Source organism: Rhinichthys klamathensis, unplaced genomic scaffold, assembly GCF_029890125.1.
Source record: "Rhinichthys klamathensis goyatoka isolate OS25496 unplaced genomic scaffold, OSU_Roscu_1.1 h1tg000533l_1, whole genome shotgun sequence".
Classification (NCBI taxonomy): domain Eukaryota; kingdom Metazoa; phylum Chordata; class Actinopteri; order Cypriniformes; family Leuciscidae; genus Rhinichthys; species Rhinichthys klamathensis.
This window is the reverse complement of record NW_026607009.1, coordinates 23,044-36,004: the sequence shown is the minus strand read 5'-3', so window position 1 is coordinate 36,004 and position 12,961 is coordinate 23,044. Positions and strand designations below refer to the sequence as shown.

The 12,961-nt window shown below is 37.6% G+C and overlaps 1 protein-coding gene across 3 annotated transcripts in view; it reads right to left on the bottom strand.

The window, feature by feature from the left end:
• The window catches only part of prkcz (protein kinase C, zeta), a 77,867-nt gene that overhangs the window by 53,326 nt on the left and 11,580 nt on the right, over window positions 1–12,961 (bottom strand). For all 3 annotated transcript variants that reach the window (XM_056238726.1, XM_056238724.1, XM_056238725.1), the window contains exon 2: window positions 11,624–11,709. In XM_056238726.1, the coding sequence (XP_056094701.1) occupies window positions 11,624–11,709 (86 nt within the window). The remainder of the gene's footprint in view (window positions 1–11,623; window positions 11,710–12,961) is intronic.

The window sequence follows — 12,961 nt, the reverse complement described above, 5'->3', positions numbered from 1 at the left end:
TCGAAACACTTCATGAATGAGTTAATCTGTTAACAACAGACTTAAGTAAACTGTGAAAGAAAAAAGGGATGTCTTACAGATATCACATGAGTAGATGGCACACATGAGCTGAGTAATGAATTCTGAATTCAAATTAAGTTGAAATAAAGCACAATGACGTGAACACTACTGTTCAGAAGTTTGGGGTTTTAATTAAAACATTTTTTTTATTCAGCAAGGATGCACTAATTGATCAAAAGTGACAATAAAATTTTTTTAAAATAAAAATAAATTATAAGTTATTCTAAATTGCAATAATATTTCACAATATTACCATGCTTTATTGTATTTCTGATCAAATAAATGCAGCTTTGGTAAGCATTGGAACTGTATGCAAAGTAAATATCAAACATTTCTGACAGGACGTTGGTCAGATAAATATACCGCATACTTGTATTATTTACATTTTATGTATTGCTAAACACATTCTAGATGACACACACTCAGCATCTACACACTTAAAGCCTAGCTAATGATTTCAACAGATTTTGTTTAAAACCCAAGCTCGGCAGATCAGAGGACTCTGCTGACTGCTGTAACCAACAATAAGGTTTCAAAAGAACACACACACCCACACCTGCTCACACACATGCCCTGTGAGTCACAAATAAATGAAAATATCTTTAGCTCAGTTTGTTGTGAGGTTCTCGATCTATCTGCGGGTGAGAGCAAGAGCAAGAGACTGAAAGGGACACAATGTTACAGTAAAAACTGCTATATAAAAGCATGATAGAAATACAGTAAATAATACCGGTCAAAACTGTGGAATGATTTGCAAAATAAATACAGAAAAGGGGGACATTGGAAAGACCAAGAAAGATGGCACAAGTCTCCTGTGCATGTGATATGCAAACCGTCCACCAGGGGGCTCTAACAGCAGGACTTCAGTGCTACGTGTAGCATAATCCTATTAAAATATGCTAATCTTTCATTAACGGACATGCTCTTCCACTGACAGTTTCCCCTCTCTGCCATAGCTGATATCTGGTTTAACGGACCTTCAACAAACCCCTCAGAGAAGGACTCAGTGGATATAAGATGCTCTTCTTGTCAGTGCTTGACGTTTCCTCCGTGTTCCTCGACTCTATTTCACAGCTCTGTGAGCATATCATGATCCCTGTGCTGCCGGTGAGGTTTTAGACAACACTTTCTCACCATCTAAGGAGATGTTCACCTGCTGCAGTGATTTCTCTGTATCTTTGAAGCCTCCAGCCCTGATGAATGACCTACATTTTCTTAGCGCTTTCTGTCAGGTGCTCAGTTTATGTAACTGCGGTTAAACGTTCGGAAATCAGGGCTTGAAAGTAGCACACATCATCTAAAGCTTGAAGCTGGCACCGGGAAATACACACGTTCCTTATGATTAGGGATGGGAATAGTAAAGAGTTGAACCGTTCTGGTTCATCAATGATTCCATTAACAATTCTTTTAGTACATGAAAGGAATAAATATTAGGGGGGAAAAAAGATATGCAATTCCATTACCAAATGATGACATATACATGACTATATACAGTAACTATTTTTGTGTTTTTACAGACTTTTAAATGACTTTTCAATGTTCTATTTTTTTAATAGTAGCCTACTTGCATAATGTATAATGTGAACCTAACCATGTCAAAGTAACAAGTCAGTCACAATGATTTACAGTTAGTTGTAAGCTATATGTTTGATTCACTAAAAAAGAACCAGCTCATAAGAGAATATTTTAGTATGCTGATATGTACATACAAAAACTGTTAACAAAACCAAGTTAGTCAGTTTGTGGAGCAGCGACTTATCTGAAATCCAGCCGCTTATCAAGACCTAATCTTTTGCTTTTTGTTGAACAAGCACAAAAAAACTTCCTGTGTTTCTTGACAGAGAAAGAAGTATTAAATTTCCCAACGCGTCTTGTTTTATTTCCGACCAAAATCTCAGGATCTTCCTCAAGGACGACTAGAAGGCAGCATTGGCAACACCCATCAGCAGGAAATTATCAAAGAACAAGATCATGAGTTCACCTGAAGCTATATGCACTGATTCTGTGCCGTTATTCTTAGAAATCATATAAACATCTCTTTCTTCTCTCCCCCTTTCGCATCTGAATCCCAGCACAGCTTCCACCCCATGGACTTTTTGAACATATCGAGCCAGCGCTGCTAAGCAAACGCAGTGCCAGAGAAACAATGTGTATCTGCACCCATTTAAAACACATCAAGTCTGCACGTATCGGGCTTCCATTCAGGACAGTGGATTAAACTTTAAACCCAACCAATTGTCCCCAACAAAAAGCAAACATTTAACACAGCTGAGCGAAAGGGGCCTTCAGGGCCGAGCGTGTGCACCACGTATCCCAGATACAGCAGGAATATCATGGGAATGTAAAGCAAGACCCATACTCTGAAGATTTGAAAATACTACTACTGTCACTGATGACTGAATACAGCTACTGAAACTTCTGAATAAGCCTTTGTTTGTGTTGTTGTTGTTGTGATTATTCAGCTGAAAAAAGGAAATAGACTGAGAAAAGCAACAAAAACATTGTTCAGAATTCAACATTATGCATATATGATCAGCATGTTTACATACCAACCTATATGGTAATGAGTATTGTAGTGTGGGTGTTGTTAATCTTTAATCTCTTCAATATGCAGAGAGTTTAGCCAATCACGACAGATGTAATTTGCATAAAAAGGTATACAGCCTGTTTAACTCTTAATGTCAGAGAAAGGGTGAAAAATAGTCTTTCAAAACTAATTACGACTGTTCTTGGTGCAAAAGCTCTTGACTAAAATTATAATTGGACTTCAGAAAAGAAAATAGGATTGAAATGAATTTGGCATCTTGAAATCTGAAGTATAAGTGGGTTGGACAGAGTAATGTCCCAAATGACAAGAGAACAGCTTATTTCTAGCCTTTTTCAATTTCACTTTCAATAAAGCAGTTTTTGAATTAAGTTTGTCAATCTATTCAAATGTATTAATTAATTACATAATATGCAGACTTAGTGCAATTAATCACAAATATCAATATTTGCTAATAAACAAATAAAGCTAATTTAAAGAAAGTGGTACAATATTTTGTTGCCATAATGAATTAATTATACTAAATTAACACCTTAAATCGACAGCTCAGTTGTCGCAAATGAAGACAAGAGAACATTTCTAGCCTTTATCAATTTTCACTTTCAATAAAGCTGTTTTTGAATGAAGGCTGTCAATCGAATAACTTTTTAAAATAAATGAATAACATAATATGCAGATTAATTAAGTGAACAAATCGCAATTAAGCAAAAATATCAAAATTGTATAAAACATAAATGCAAAAAAATTCAATAAATAAATCAAACAGACAAATCAATAAATAAATTCCAAAGAAAGAAGATAAATCAAAGACATTATTGTGGCAGATGAGTAAAGTATAAATGAGCAAATAGACAAAAAGTGCATGGTCAATATATATTGTTTCCATAGGGTTAGTTCGCCCATTTAAGACATGAAGTTGTATGCAATCCTTACCAGCACTACACTCACCTAAAGGATTATTAGGAACACCTGTTCAATTTCTCATTAATGCAATTATCTAATCAACCAATCACATGGAAGTTGCTTCAATGCATTTAGGGGTGTGGCCCTGGTCAAGACAATCTCCTGAACTCCAAACTGAATGTCAGAATGGGAAAGAAAGGTGATTTAAGCAATTTTGAGCGTGGCATGGTTGTTGGTGCCAGACGGGCCGGTCTGAGTCTTTCACAATCTGCTCAGTTACTGGGATTTTCACCCACAACCATTTCTATGGTTTACAAAGAATGGTGTGAAAAGGGAAAAACATCCAGTATGCGGCAGTCCTGTGGGCGAAAATGCCTTGTTGATGCTAGAGGTCAGAGGAGAATGGGCCGACTGATTCAAGCTGACAGAAGAGCAACTTTGACTGAAATAACCACTCGTTACAACCGAGGTATGCAGCAAAGCATTTGTGAAGCCACAACACACACAACCTTGAGGCGGATGGGCTACAACAGCAGAAGACCCCACCGGGTACCACTCATCTCCACTAGAAATAGGAAAAAGAGGCTACAATTTGCAAGAGCTCACCAAAATTGGACAGTTGAAGACTGGAAAAATGTTGCCTGGTCTGATGAGTCTCGATTTCTGTTGAGACATTCAGATGGAAGAGTGAGAATTTGCCGTAAACAGAATGAGAACATGGATCCATCATGCCTTGTTACCACTGTGCAGGCTGGTGGTGGTGGTGTAATGGTGTGGGGGATGTTTTCTTGGCACACTTTAGGCCCCTTAGTGCCAATTGGGCATCGTTTAAATGCCACGGCCTACCTGAGCATTGTTTCTGACCATGTCCATCCCTTTATGGCCACCATGTACCCATCCTCTGATGGCTACTTCCAGCAGGATAATGCACCATGTCACAAAGCTCGAATCATTTCAAATTGGTTTCTTGAACATGACAATGAGTTCACTGTACTAAAATGGCCCCCACAGTCACCAGATCTCAACCCAATAGAGCATCTTTGGGATGTGGTGGAACGGGAGCTTCGTGCCCTGGATGTGCATCCCACAAATCTCCATCAACTGCAAGATGCTATCCTATCAATATGGGCCAACATTTCTAAAGAATGCTTTTAGCACCTTGTTGAATCAATGCCACGTAGAATTAAGGCAGTTCTGAAGGCGAAAGGGGGTCAAACACAGTATTAGTATGGTGTTCCTAATAATCCTTTAGGTGAGTGTATAGTGCATACACACTGACCCACTCTGTTGTCACCTCCCTGGTCAGAGTTCTGGCCGCTGGAAGTTTTTCAATAAAGTACTCCCGGTTATTTTCCGGGGCCACAAAACTGTGCGTTTTTACATGAAAAAAATTATTTGCGTTTCAAAGCTTGATTAATTTACCACACATAAAAACACACCGGTCAAAATTCATACCTCAGTTTTAATCTGCACTATTTTCTATCCATTTCTATCTGTTCCATAGTGTTTACGCAATCGATTGACAACGACGTAAAAAGTATTAAATTAACAATGGTGCGAAGTTGTAAATTCCCAGGCTGTGACCACAAGGATGTGCCGGGATCAAAGTTCAGATTCCATCGTTTTCCTGTTTCGAATAGCCTATGAGACAGCTTTGGCTGGTTGCCATCGGCTACTCTGCGGGAGCTAAAATATCCAGAATAAAGGATTTTCGTGTGTGTAGTGCTCACTTCAGCGAAGACGATTACATCCCCAACCAAGGAGGAAAAGGAAAATTAAAGAGTTTTGCTGTACCAGTACCACGGGTAAGCTCTATTTACTAACTTTATGATCCCATGTCTAAACTGTACGGTAAACAAGCTGATGTTTAGACTCCATTATAAAACATGTGAAAAGATGTCTAATATAAAAACAGCTATAGGGATATTGGTACGATTTGCTGAGAAAACTTCATTGAACACACACACAATTGAGGTTTTGTGTTGCAATCAATAACATTGTCGTTGTGCTAAAAATTACTTTCATCATCTGATCCGCCTGACATTGTGCTAAAATTGGTTTCATCATCAGAAGTTTCGCAGTCAGACATGTTGTCAGCGAGTCGCGCTATCAACAGCTGATCGGAACGTGCGCACTGTTGACGTTGACAGCAGCGCGGATTGATAGAAATGGATAGAAAATAGTGCCGATTAAAACTAAGGTATGAATTTTGACTGGCGTGTTTTTTGTGTTGTAAATTAATCAAGCTTTGAAACGCAAATAATTTTTTCATGTAAAAACGCACAGTTTTGTGGCCCCGGAAAATAACCGGGAGTACTTTATTGAAAAACTTCCAGCGGCCAGAACTCTGACCAGGGAGGTGACAACAGAGTGGGTCAGTGTGTATGCACTATAGTGCTGGTAAGGATTGCATACAACTTCATGTCTTAAATGGGCGAACTAACCCTTTAATAAATAAAAAATACAAAATGAACACATTGATTGGACAGCTCTAATCTGAATCATTTATAAGTATGTTATGCAGAGCAGGAGATGAAAAATGACCAGAGACACGACTTAAAAATTTAATGCAAAACCTTTAACCCAGCAGAAGAATATCAGTCGTCTTTTTGCAGCTCACTATTTTTTTATGAGGAGCAGGAAAAAGCACCAAGAGAGGATCAAATGTTTATGTCAGACACTTTCACAAGCGCACCCACCCTCCCACACACACACACACACACACACACACACACACACACACACACACACACACACACACACAGCCCTCCTCGCCTGCCTCTGTATTTTCACTTCCTCTCCTCCTAATCCTCCCCCTTTCTCTCTCTTTTGTAGAGATGTCTAATTCAAAGTCATCCATGTCATTTAGCAGTTTCTAAAACACACACACACACTCCTGAGCCATAAGTGGGACACTGACAATAATTACAAGGACCTGAGGCTCTTCAGAGTGACATCATCTGCGAATCGTCCGCATGCATAAGAGAGCTGCTCTATCGGCCCAAAAACGCCCACGTAGCACACACACACTAATCAAAATCTCAGATATATGCTCAGATCTCAAAACAAATGGACTGGGACTCATCAACCTGAGTTCAAGTTTGAAAGGAATGCAAAGCATGCTTGGCAGAACTGGCACAGAACAAGTACAAATCCTGAGAAAGACGTTTTCATTGAAAAGCAGTGACAGAAAACCAACACAAGCAAGTAAAAATTGTATTTTTGCTCACATAGGAGAATGCCATGTAACTGCTTCAGCAGGGAAAAAAAATGTAAGGATGAGAAAAAGCATGGGAGAAAGACACGGGGTGTGATTTCATTCTGTTCCCTCACGACTTGGCAAACGCTCCACAGCATCCTTACAGCACAGCAGAGCTGGATCAGACTCATCAGGAGGATTAACCCGAGATGCCTTACACATGATTCAACCGGGATGGATTTCTGAGTGCTGGATGAAATGGATTTCCATTTACGATCTGCTCCATGAAGTTAATTTGATAGGGATTTTGGCCACCATCCCTTAAACGACCACACATAGAATGCAATGGAGGCAAAAAGTACAATCTGTCCAATGAAGCAGAACATGCCTTAAACTAATGAAGGGACTGAACACTGAAGTTATTGGTATACATTTGATAGTTAGGTCCTAATATGTATTATATATTCACACTTGCGTACCACAAACGCAACACCTGCCCCCTCCATCACAACGGCAACAGATGCCACTTGCGCTTTTTTATGGCATCATAAAATAATCTCTATGAATACGGACTCAAGTTTGAAGAATATCTGCTTCTCTTTACATTTATATACAAATGTAGAATACGGCTTAGGATCCTTAAGGTTAAGTGTTAAGTGTTTGTTATCTCTGCCAATGGTGTTGAAAATACAGGTCAAGAGATGAGAGAAACCCAGGCTCAGATTTTATCGACCGTGCCCTCAGAAGAGCCGAGATGAGTGAAGTGCCTGGAAATGATCTCAGCGCATTACCACACACACACACTATTAAAACACTTACCATTAAAACAGTGCTATGACTGTCTAGAGTTTGTGCATGTCAATATCCATCACTTAATGCGAGTCATTTGAAGTCGGCACTTTGTTTTCTTACCTGTTAAGGAAGGACATGCTAACAGCAGAGTTCAGACAAGGTCGGTCTTTCGTAGCATGAGCAAACCTTTTAAACATTCGTGATTTAATATCCACAGAAAAGATCAAGCCCTATGACATTCTCCCTTAAAAACAATATCAAAAAGATTTTAAAAAAAACACTAGATGTGAAGAATTACGACCATATCTCCATTTCTGTAACCGCTCAATTGCAGTTTGCTTAGTTTTAGGGGCTGTTTCTTTTATTACACGTACCCGATGTCTAATTACGCTCTATCTGATACACCACACACGCCACACCTGCCACCTTCATCGCCTCGGCAACAGATGCCAATTTCCCTATTTATGACATCATAAATTAATCTCTGTGAACTACAGACTCAAATTTAAGGGAAATCTCCTCCTCTTTTCATTTTCAGACACAACACACGCGATCAAAGAGCCAAAACAACACGGACAAGTGGAAATAATCTCAGTAAACTGCACGAGTCATGTGTCGTTCCGCCACATTACAGGAAAATAAACTTCTAGAAGTCTCAAGAGGCTTTGAAATGCATCTGTATTGTTTGTGAGAAGGATGTGACTTGATTATTCTGTCACACATATGATAGATGAAAAGCACATGGAAACAGTGAGAGAAAAAAAGTAATGGGTAAAACTCAATCTATTATACAGCCTTTAAATTGATTTGTTACAGATTTGAAATGTCCTGTCCGTCCAAAGGGAGCTGCTGCGAACTAAGAGACAAAGATAGATCCAGAGGTGCTGATGGGAGGGAGAGATCCTTAAGAGAAGGACAGAGAGAGGGGAAAACATGACCTACTTCTGCTCTGTCCCTTGTTTCTATGGATAATGAGAGGAGAGAGTGGAAAAGTAGCAGGAGGGCAGAATGTGTTGAGAGAGATGCGCCAACAGGAAGTTACTCTGGTGTTGAATGGACTCTGAATACTAGCTAACTACTTATTGACTACTTTTAAAAATAATAATAAGTGAAATAGGTATCATGCAATGTTAAATTATTTAAATTTTAGTATGCTACATTACTGTCAGAAGACTTTACATTGCATGTGGTTGGCAATGCATCTAGTTATCAACTTATGAATAATAAATAAATAATAATATAATTATAATATTTTTGTAAATACGTATTAAACAATCACATGTTATCAAATATTATTCAGGTATTGAAAAAGAAAAAAATATAACACTTATTTTATTTTTATATAATGTTTATTTATATAATGTTAATCAAATAAGAAATGTTATCAAATATTGATTAGAAAATAGATATTAACAATAGATGCTTCTCACTGGAAATGGAAGGGCTGACCGCATTGTGTTGTGGGATACAGTATTCCATGCAATGTGCAAATTTTAAATGTATTATAATTTCATATAAATATAAGTCTTTTTAAAAAAAAAAGTCTATATAAACAAATCAGATCTAAAATTCAAATATGAAAAATAATAAAAACATTCAGAACATTATTATTTTTTTATTATTTAAAAATAATAAAAATCAAATAAAAAAATTTGATCAAATGATTAGAAAAAAGATATTAACAATAGATCCATCTCACTGGAAACGGAAGGTCTGAACGCATTGTGTTGTGGGATACAGTATTCCATGCAATGTGCATTTTGGCAAATTTTAAATGTATTATAATTTCATATAACTATATATATATATATATATATATTATTTTTTTTTTGTGGTAAAAATGTCTGTATAAACAAGTCTGATATCAAATTCAAATATAAAAAATAATAAAAACATTCAGAACATTATTTTTAAAATGTTATATAAAAATACTAAAATATAAATCAAAGAATTTGATCAATTCAGGATTTAATGAAGAGATTATTCCATATATTCAATACAGAAAATGTGCACACCGTATCGTATACATATAGTATGCTGTTCGGAACAATGTTTTTGTAATTCCGTTTGGTGTCGCTAGTAGCGCAGAAATGATGCAGTGTATCTTTAAACAGCCACCATTAGCTTGTTTAAAAGTGTTTTATAATTATGGACTCAAATGGATGTCTGCAGAGTTTTTCCCCGTCAGCCAGTCTGACATTAGAGCTTTTCAGGAAATCTGAAAAATTAGACTCTACTCTAGACATGATTTTGGAGAACTGCTTATCTTGATGATGTCATCCTGCAGTTTAGCCATATTGCTCATAATGTGGTCAAACATTGATCACCTTGTTAAGGAGAAATGAGAAGAGTAATTTACGCACATTACCATGACACACACCTGCTTGTGGTGAGAGGGAGTTTTCCTAAGGGCACTGTGCTCATCATGTGTCTCTCTAAGCCTCTTTCTCTTCCTGTTTTCTTCTTATCCTCTATCTCTGCCAAGGGCCATAGAAACATCTCCAAGAAAAGGGACATTTCAGTGTTCGCAAAAATAGTACAAGCGAAAATGAACAATGTCTCTCCTCCTGTCTTCGTTCCTCCCTCCCTCTCTCTCTCTCTCTCTCTCTCTCTCTCTCTCTCTCTCTCTCTCTCTCTCTCTCTCTCTCTCTCTCTCTCTCTCTCTCTCTCTCTCTCTCTCTCTCTCTCTCTCTCTCTCTCTCTCTCTCTCTTCTATCACTCTCTCTTGTGTTGTTTTAGTGTTCTTCTTTGTCTGGCACATGTTCTGCTCAGTAGAAGAATGAAGACTACTGCAGGAAGAGGTCTGCATTAACATAACAAACCCTCAAGGGATGATATCTGATTAAAGGCAGGGCATCGCTGCATAAAAGAGACATCGCACTCAAGAGCCTCGATCTCTCCCTTCCCTTCCTATCGGCTTTCTATCAGTCAGTATGATAAACAATTCACTCAAGCACTAGATTGGGGTTGGAGTGGGAGAACTGGGGCTAAACCAACACTTTTCAAGCAGACCACTACACCACATCATCAAAAAAAGATAAAAAGGATAACACCAAAACCTTTCAACAGCTCCAGATAATTATTGATGTTTTTGTAACAGTCACTACTACAGTTTAATATGCTAACAGTTGCTACTACACCTACTTATCAGTCACTGGTAAATCTACAGATTTGTAACAGCTGTAGATATTCATCATAACAGTCACTACTATCCACTAAATATGCTTACAGTCACTATCACTACAACTGCTAACGTGCTAACAGTTAGCTAAATGCTAACAGTCGCTATTAGGGCTACTTAATCATTCAATCATTTATTCAGGAACAAAAAAAATTAATTTAAAGAGAAGGGTTAGACAATGAAAAATGTATTTGCTATTATATAAAATAATTAACAATGTTCAGCTCTTATGTACCTTAGAAACAGCAACATTTTAAAATTTTATTACAATTTAAAATAACTGTTTTTCTCTTTAGTACATCTTAAAGTGTAAATTATTTCTGTGCCTGCAAAGCTGAACTCAGTGTCACACGATCATTCAGGAATTATTCCAATATGCTGATTTGGTGCTCACGTACTGTAACAATCCTTATTATTATCAATGTTGAAAACAGTTGCGCTGCTTAATGTTTTTTTCAGGATTATTTGATTCAAAGTTTAAAAGAACAGTATTTATTTGAGATATAAATCTTCTGTAACATTATAAATGTCTTTACTGTCACTTTTGATAAAATTAATGAATCTATGCTGAATACAAGTATTCATTTGAAAAAAATTACAGTTGAGGATTTTTATTATAATTAAAAAATAGCTTCACAGATTGTTTTTAAAACTCATCTGCAGTTGTTGCTCACTGCAGCTGCAGGCACTTATCGCAACAGTCTACTTGCCCGTTTTCAAGTGTACGACATCCACAACTTCAGAGTTATTTATGCAGCCCTCAAACATAAACAACTCTAAAAACCCTAAAAAATGAGTTCGCTATTTGCCATAAACAAGATCTATCATGAAATGCACTCATCCCACAAACAGACCATAAATCTGAAGAAAGTGGGTTAAACACATTAAGAATCCAAGCAGATGTCATCATTCAAGCTGGAGAGAACTAGAGACTTTAACTCACCCTGTTAAAGCGCTTGGCCTGGAAGAGGTGTCCGTTCACCCGGTACAGCTTCCTCCATCGTCTAGCTCCACGGCGATAGATCGATTCTAGGAGAGAGAGGAAACGGTTGTATAGGAGCAACATCGAGACTCGAGGAATGAAAAACAAATCAATCCCAACATGGAACGAGGGAAGAGGACGAGAGACAGAAGAAGGGAGATGAACAGAGGTGTGGCTGGTCTTGACCCCGAGTGAATGTGGACGAATTTCAACTGCGACTGGATGAAAACATGCCCCACTCAAAAGCAACGGGAAAAAGCTATCCCTCCCCTCTCTCTTGCTCTCTTTCATTGCTTCAGATTCTCCATCTGACCCACCCTCCTCTTCTCACTCTCTCGTTTCTTTTCTCTTGTCGATCTGTTATTCCCTGCAGCATCACTTTGGTCACATGGTAACTGTCTGATGTAAAAGTGACAAGCCTCTAGATTGACCTAAATAGGTTCAACCACGATGAGACTTTGATCTGCTGCATCTCTGGGGTTTTGTCTTTATGTCTCATCACCTTGACCTTTATGGGAGGTTTTTGAGTTTTTACGTACACACACAGACTAAAATACTGACTGCAACTAACTTCACATACTATAAACCCATATGCAAAACTAAGATTCATGTGTCCAAAAGAGTGAAATAGTATGCCAAATTCCATTGTCCATACATTCAATGAAAGTCAATAGGGTCCAAAACAACCCTGAGACATTTTCAATCTTTTTCTGTTCCACAGAAGAAAAAAATGACAGAATTTTCATTTTTGAGCGAACTATCCCTTCAAGTATCACATTTAGTAGATGAATTGCTGCTTATAAATGAAAACAATGTGGACAAAACCAACATTTTAAATGGTATTTATCACTAAATATACAAATGATATTGCTCTTTTAAAGAGTTTAAATACAATTCTCTCTCATTGTCCATACAATGAAAGTCAATGAGGTCCAAAACAACACTGGACACTACTGACTTTCACTGTATGGGCAAATAAAACAGACATTTTCAATATTTTACTGTTCCACAGAAGAAAGTAAGACATGTTTAGAACGACATGAGGGTGAGCAACTGTTATTGTCTAAAAAAGTATCATCTTTAGTGACAATGATGTTGACAGAACTAAATCATCAATGGAATCTATCACTGAGGATACAATGATATTGCATAAATAATGGCATTTAAACCCTGAAAGACCCATATTGTCCTCGCTGGTGACCCACAGGTACCTCAGATACCCCAATATCGCTATGTCATTATGCTTTTATCTAATGTTCCAGTTGAGTTGGCAGACCTTTTTTTCAAGCATAAGTGAGA